General features: G+C 61.2%; 1 protein-coding gene across 2 annotated transcripts; it reads right to left on the reverse strand.

Annotated features, from left to right (window-relative positions):
- Window positions 1–252: 252 nt before the first annotated feature.
- On the reverse strand, window positions 253–6,785 carry TIMM50 (translocase of inner mitochondrial membrane 50). Of its 2 annotated transcripts, none has more exons than XM_040976612.1 (11): window positions 6,666–6,785; window positions 5,975–6,134; window positions 5,523–5,554; window positions 5,393–5,414; window positions 3,354–3,412; window positions 3,132–3,251; window positions 2,731–2,835; window positions 2,517–2,615; window positions 1,748–1,904; window positions 1,385–1,491; window positions 253–446 (listed from the first exon to the last, which is right to left on the reverse strand). In XM_040976612.1, the coding sequence occupies exons 1-11, from the start codon at window positions 6,771–6,773 to the stop codon at window positions 345–347; spliced, it is 1,071 nt and encodes a 356-aa protein (XP_040832546.1). In that variant the 5' UTR covers window positions 6,774–6,785; the 3' UTR covers window positions 253–344. The 2 variants fall into 2 exon arrangements, with proteins under 2 accessions (XP_040832546.1, XP_040832545.1); XM_040976611.1 differs by having other exon boundaries at window positions 6,648–6,773.
- Between the last annotated feature and the right edge of the window lie 237 nt (window positions 6,786–7,022).

Below are 7,022 nucleotides of genomic sequence, written 5' to 3' on the forward strand. Positions count from 1 at the left end.
CCCCTACACCACCCACTCTTTTCCAAGCCCATGGCATAGGGAACCAGACAGTGTGACAGCCACAGTGCCAGTCACAGAGCACACACCACACACACACACACATACGGACGCAATCAGAGCAGGATTCCAGGTTTCCAGATCCCCAGGGTGGGGGTCAGAGCCAGCTGAGCACCGCCACGCGTCTCGTGCTCTCACTGCGTGGTCCTGCCTGGAGACTGCCAGGACACAAGGGCGTTGGAGTCTGTGATTCGTTTTATTGGTCGCGGGGCTGTGGGGCTGCCCCAGCCTGGGGCTGGGCAATCCTGGGGCCCAGAGCGGGCCACTGAGTCCATGCAGCCCCGATCTCAGGGCTGTTTGGAGCGAGGCCACAGGCGGCTGGTGAGGGAGCCAAAGAAGAGGCTCTGCTTGTTGGACCTGGAGAGCTCGGCCAGGCGCTGCTGTTCCTCCTGCGGTCAGGGACACGAAGGGCATGGTCAGCTGGGGCTGGACGGAGCCACCTCCCAGGCCAGGCTCCCAGCCCTCAGCAGGGGGGCCTCTCCTATGCCTACTAGGAGACCCCATTTCCCAAGTCCCCAGTCTCCAGACCACCCCTCACCCGTTGCCACTGTCGGGGCGGGGGCCGGGCAATGGTTCAGTGGGTTAAGCATGCCAGGCTGTGCTACTTCCAGTCCATTTCCACAGTACTGTTCCTGGGACAGCAGTGAAGGGGTCCAACCTCGGGCCCCTGCACCCATGCGGGAGACCTGGAGGAAGCGTCTCACTCCTGGCTTTGGCCTGACCCAGCCCTGCTGGTTGGGAGGTAAAACAGCATATCTCTCACCTCTACCACTGTCTTTCTGAAAAAGCTGCTTGGGAGCGTCAGTCAAGCCCAGGTACTCAGACTCTTAGCCCAGAACCTCCCATAATTCCCTTCTTCACATCCCAGGGAACCTGGTTCCTGAGCCCCCAAATCCTTATTCTACATTCTAGTACCTGGACTCTGATGAGACCCCAGGCCCAAACACGATGACCTTGCTCCCCAGATGGCATCATCCTGCCCAGCACAGTAGCCTGTGGAGGTATGCTGTGCACCCCAAGACCCGTGCTTCCAGAGCCCCTCTCTGTAGAGGCCCTCGAGGCTCCAGGCCGCCGAGAAGCCTTCCTCAGCCTGCCCGCCAGGCGTCCCTTCCACACTTGGTCTTCTCCCAGTACCATCTCGTTATCAACGGCCCTCAAAACCACAAGGACGTCTCCCCTGAGTCCTGGGGATCCCCCTTTCCAGACCCGACCTGAACCACAGTCCCCCTCAACCTCCTGGACCTACCCTCTCCCAGACCCGAGCTAGCAGAGCACGGGGTGGAACAGGAGAGGTGGGCCCTGGGACTGCCCAGCACCCAGCACCCACCTGCTCCAGCCGGCTCTGCCGCTGCTTGAAAGCCTCGAGGGGGTCGTCCTCCAGGGCGTAGTGCTCTAGCACAGTGCGCACGTCCTCCACGCCGTTCAGGGCAATGGCTGTGGGCACGAGGGGTGTTGTGTGTGCTCAGCCAGGCTGCGAGCTGGCTGGAGGCAGCCCGCAAGGAAGGGGTCAGACTCCCTGGAATGCTCCAGGCCCTCCTTAACCCCCTTGGGGAGCCCCTAGCCACACACGTGCAACCCCAGGGCACACATGAACTCCGCCTCAGCCACCCACAGCTCAGGGGAGCTGAGCTAAAATCAGGGGACATGCTCCTCAGAGGTTCAGGATGCGGGGCGGGGGGAGCAGCCTCACTCTTGAGGAAGGCGGACAGGTCCAGGAGGACCCGGTCGTCGGAGTTTCCATCCCAGGGCCGCAGGGCGACACCGTTGTAGGGCTGCAGGCGGAAGGCTTCCTTCTTACAGTCCACCACTACCACGCGGGCTGGGTCCCGATTCAGACAGGAAATATCCTGAAAGTGGGCGACAGGCCAGGTGAGCATAGGTGTTACCCCTGACACTCACACACACACACACACACACAGCAGGGCCTGTGGATAAGGCATCAGACCTCCCATGGGTCTGCCAATTGAGCTCCGAATCCTAGAGCCACAAACATAGACTTGGGCTGCCAAGCGCCCAAGGCAGGGAGGGAGCCGGACACTTGCTTGATGAACCCCGGTCTCAGTGACCTGTCACAGGCTAAAGAATGTCCCACCCAGATAAAAAGAAGTGCAGATGAACTGACAGCCACACGTGGGAGAGTGCCCCGGCTCCAGGCTCCAGGCTCCTGAATCCCTCCAAACAACACAGCCCTAGGCCCGTCAAGACACAGAAACCTGCAGTCAGGGACACGGGTGGCCGCAGGAGCAAACACAGGACATGCAAACCCCAAATGAGGCCTCCTGGAAACTGCTGGTCAACTGCACTTCAAACACAGAGAAAACAGAGAGCATCCAAACTGCCCGTCCGTCCCTTCTCGGGCCTGGAGACTCTGTCCAGCTGGGGCCCACCTGGCTGCGGTCATCAGGAGGCAGATCTGGGACCCGCCCACCTGCCCACCCACCCACCAGTGCACACGGCACCTTCACATGGTGCCCGTCCATGTATCGCGTGGCGTCCCGAAACAGGCGGTATGAGATGAAGCCGTGAGGGTCCACGCTGTCGATGAGTGGGAAGGCAGTCTGGATGCGGTGGGGACGGAAGCGAGAGGTTAGGCTGTGCCCTGGTCTCCGGGGACCTCTCTGCTCCTCTCCCGTCCCCCTCGCCACACAGTGGCAGCGCAGGTCCAGGCCTCACCATGCCCGTCTCAGAGGTGAAGATGACTATTTCATAGAGTGGGGCGAGCTGCTGGAATAGCGTCTCGATTCCTGGGCGCTTCTTAAACCTCCAGCCCGTGGCCAGCTGGGAAGATGGTGAACACATTGAAGCCCCAGGCCCCGGGGGAGGGAGGCCCGGGGCCCGGGGCCCGAGGACCCAGCATCCTGTCTGCTCTCAGGGGCTCAGGACACAGCCAAGGGCTAGGGCAGGGTGAGGGGTCAGAACAAAGCTACCACCTTTGCAAGCCAAGGACTACCCCGGGCCCTCCTTCCCCACCTCAGAGTGGGAAGTGGGGATGGTAAGGCAGTGGGAGGTGCCACTTGCTCCCCAGGCTAACATGTGAGGGTCCCCCTCAACCTACTGCCTTCCCCAGGACACACCGACCACTCAGGGTGCAGAAGGACGCCAGTGAGTTCCAGGACAAGCGTGTAGGGTGGCTGATAGTAGGGCTCCCGCAGAGGGTCCGGCAGCAGGCAGGGGCTGGTCGGCTCGATGATCATCTGTAGGTGTGACAGGTGACATGGGAATGGGGGGCAGTGCACAGTCATAGGCACCAGGGCCAGGGCTGGAGGGCTGGGGACAGGCCCAGGACACCTGCTCACCTGTCTGTAGTCCTTGAAGTATTTGTAGGTCCGCCGCAGCTGCTGCACCACAATCGGATCTGGAAGGCCAGAAACGAGCTGAGCCGTTGGCCACCCTCCCGGACACTCCAGGGTGTGCGCACGATCGGACATCAAGACAGGTTCACACACCTAGCTAAGCTAGGGTGTGCCCACAGACAAAATGGAGCAGTGCACCACCAGGGGATGGGGAGGGTAGAGGCAGAACCTGAACACACCTGCCCACACATCACCTGGGGAGAAGCAGAACACCTAGACGCCAGCCCACTGGTGCCCCCATCCCAAAACACGCATCTGCCAACTTCCAGACAGTCCATCAGGGCCCCAGGTTCCCTCTGTGCTGCGTCTACATGGCCCACACAGATGGGCACACGCTTGGAAACCACTGGCTCTCGACTGGCAACAACCCTGCCTCTTCCTTTCCTTGGGCAAGTAGGCAATATCCAGAGACACTTCTATCTGCCCAAAGTTGGAACCCAGAGCTGCCAGGCACCTGCCTTGCTGCACAGATAGCAGTGCATCCGCTAGTCCCCGAGTCAATTAAGTCAATATGCAAGGACCAGCAAAGTGGCAGAGTCGGTTAGGCCATAGCCAGCAGTGCTGGCATCTCGCATGGACACCAGTTCGAGTCTCAGCTGCTTCCCTTCCAATCCGGCTCCCTGATGATATGCCTGAGAAAGCAGCAGCAGATGGCCCAAGTGTTGGGCATTGCAGCCATGTGCGAGACCCAAGTAAAGCTCCTGGCTCCTGGTTTTGGTGTGACCCATGGGAGCGGAAGGGACCCCGCAGACAGGCAGACGGGCAGACGACCCACCAGCTCCTGCTCTTCAGGAGCTCCGGCAGAGGGCCAAAATGAGGTGGAGCAGCAAGGACTCGAACCAGCGCTCACAACGGGATGTAGGCAGGCAGTCCACATGGCAACTGAACCTGCTGTGCCTGGGGTCCATCCTGCATCCAAGTTGTCAACTACTTGACTTTGTTAATTCAGCACTTCAAAAAGCTGGTGGAGGGGCTGGTGCATTGGCTCAACAGGCGAATACTCTGTCTGCCAGTGCCGGCATCTCCTATAGGTTCCGGTTCTAGTCCTGGCTGCTCCACTTCTGATCCAGCTCCTTGCTTATGGCCTGGGAAAAGCAGTGGAAGATGGCTCAGCTACTTGGGCACCTGCCACTGCATGGGAGAGCTGGAAGGAGCTTTCTGCTTCTGGCAGGATCCAGGCAACCCTCAGCTATTGCAGATGTCTGAGGAGCAAATCAGGGCATAGGAGATAAATAAGTAAGAATAAATACAATTTTCTTTAGTAAAGGTGAAAGATTTATGCGTTCCAAAGAGAAACCAGAGTAAAAATTTTCAAAACCACAATATTAAAAATCGGCTAAGTTAGTGAACATAAACACATTTAAACCTTTACCTGCCCAATTAAAATCTCTGTTGACTTGTCCCAGCAAGATGGTCACACCCCTGCCAAGTGAGCCCAGAACACTGGCCCTCCCGCTGCCCACAAGCAACACATGTACCCATGTGCTGTGTGCACACTGGCCCAGCACCGACAGTCGCCTTCTGAACACACACAGGGCCGGGGCTGACAGCTCAGCTCCACTCTGCACTTGGCCGGAAACTCCCCATCCGAAGCTGGGTCTACGGCAGGCTGGGGGCCCTGCCAGATGGGTGTGGGGGATCACTAGCGGCCCCTCCCCATAAAGCGGGGGCAGGGGCTACAGATGCTTAGATCCAAGGTGGCGGCAGAAGCCATGCCTCTGGGGACAGGAAGCCCAGTCTCCTCTGGCCAGCCCCCATCCGGGTGCCCCTCCCCCACATGCCCCTGACCATCTGCTCTGGGGCTGAGGGCCCCTGAGCAGGGGGCCGGGTCTTTGTCATGTCCCCTCCCAGAATAGCCATCCAGGCTGCCAGCCCGTCCCCGCCCCTAGGGGAAGGAGGAGGGCTTGCAGGCAGCAGATGTAGAGGGCAAATGACAGAGCTGGGGGTGTTGGGGACACCAGTCTGTGCCTGCTGTGACTCACCATTGTCAAACTCGTCAGGTATCTGCAAGGTAGGGAGAAGAAAGGAAGATTGCAGAAGCAGACCCCTTCAGGACCCCTCCTCCCCCATACCACCCACAGGACTAGAACCTCTGGCCTCTCGCCCCCTCACCTTGGCTCCGGTTTCATCCACAGAGTTGTTTCCTGCAAGGGAGACAGGAAAAAGTGAGAGGAATGGGGTTCCATCTCCTAGGTCTTTAGGAAGAAGAGGCACAGAGGGCTTGGCCTCCTGGATGAGCTGGGGTGGGCTGGGGGGGCACTGAGTTCCCTTGGGGTCTGAAGGCTGAAGAGACCCAGGGGAGGGGCTGGGCTGCTGGGCTGCTGGGCTGCTGGGAGGACATGGCCCCTGAGGCTGCTCTGGCCTCTCCCTTCCCTCTTCCGGTCAGTTCCCAACAGCCTTATGCAAGAACCAACTAGAAAGAGTGAAAGCAGGCGAGGAGACTTCCATTCCAAAGCAGGGACGCAGCAGAACACAGAATACAGCCTAGCAGCCCAGTAGGAAACCCTAGGGGAACAGGGGGACTTCCCAAGGCCAAGGTGAAATGGCGGTTGGTGGTCTCTCACCAAAGATGTAGACGAGGCTGACGGTCCCACCAGCCCCAAGCAGCCCCGCGAGCCACAGTGCGACTTTCTTGGCATAGCTGGGACCTTCTGGACCCGGCGGCGTCTGCTGCTGTGGTCCCTGGGCCTTTGCACCTCCGTGGTTCCCACTTCCCGCAGCAGCCTGTGGTGGACGGGAGATAAAGGGGTCTTGACGAGGGGGCGACCCCGTGGACACTTATCCCGCGGGACGATCCCAGGGGTGTCCTGTGAGTGGGGGACAGGACTGGACCGTACTGCCTTAAGGCAGGGACAGAGAGCACGCCGAGGACAGGAGACTCGGGACAGCAGGACAGAGTGGAAAGGGACAGGGTGGTGGACGAGGACGGGCGGCCAGGGACGCTCACTGGCGCGGGCTGGGGAACGCAGGGCCCCCCCAAGCAAGCACTTGGAGGTGAACACGGAGCCAAGTCGGACTCCTCAGCGTCCAGCAGCCCTAGTGGTCACTGCGCCGGGGGAGGACAGGCAGGGCACAGGCGGGTCTCCCACCCCGGTGGGGTGCTGGCTTCGCACTCGGAGGAGGACGCAGGCAGGGGAGGCGCCCCAAGGGCGGGCAGCGGTCCATTCAGCGTCCTGAGCTGTGCGGCATCCCCGGGCGGGCGGGCAGCTCCTCCACGTCCGAGGCCCCCGAGTCCACCCCGCGGCCTCGGCTCACCTGCTCCGGGGCCCCGGGGGACGGCGTGGCCAGCCGCGTGCACAGTCCCCGCGCGCCGAGCCGGAGCCCGCTCCGCCAGCGCGAGAACAGCGCCGCCGACGCCGCCATCTTGCGCTGACGCCACGAGGCTCCGCCCGCCCCCCTGGGCACGGCGGCCAATGAACGAGCGGAGGACGGGGCGGGCGGACGGCAGCCCGAGAGGGTCAGAAGAGCCCGGGCGCGTTCGTCCGCTCGCTGTTGTCCACTGGGCACAGAGTTACCAGGGGCTAAACCGCCCCCACGGCCCCACGGTCCCAAGGAACGTTACGGGTCCTGCAACCGGACGTGGCGGCGACACTCACATACATTGCTCGGAGG

Source organism: Ochotona curzoniae, unplaced genomic scaffold (assembly GCF_017591425.1).
Source record: "Ochotona curzoniae isolate NIBS_2020 unplaced genomic scaffold, NIBS_Ocur_1.0 contig_2699, whole genome shotgun sequence".
NCBI classification, from domain to species: domain Eukaryota; kingdom Metazoa; phylum Chordata; class Mammalia; order Lagomorpha; family Ochotonidae; genus Ochotona; species Ochotona curzoniae.

Excerpts from the sequence above, each read along its gene's own strand:
- TIMM50 (XM_040976611.1), bottom strand. The coding sequence starts at position 6,773 with ATGGCGGCGTCGGCGGCGCTGTTCTCGCGCTGGCGGAGCGGGCTCCGG. Across the intron at positions 5,555-5,974 it reads CAGCCTCGTCTACATCTTTG|GAAACAACTCTGTGGATGAA; the intron begins GTGAGAGACCAC and ends TCTCCCTTGCAG. Across the intron at positions 2,836-3,131 it reads TTCTGCACCCTGAGTGGTCG|CTGGCCACGGGCTGGAGGTT; the intron begins GTGTGTCCTGGG and ends CCATCTTCCCAG.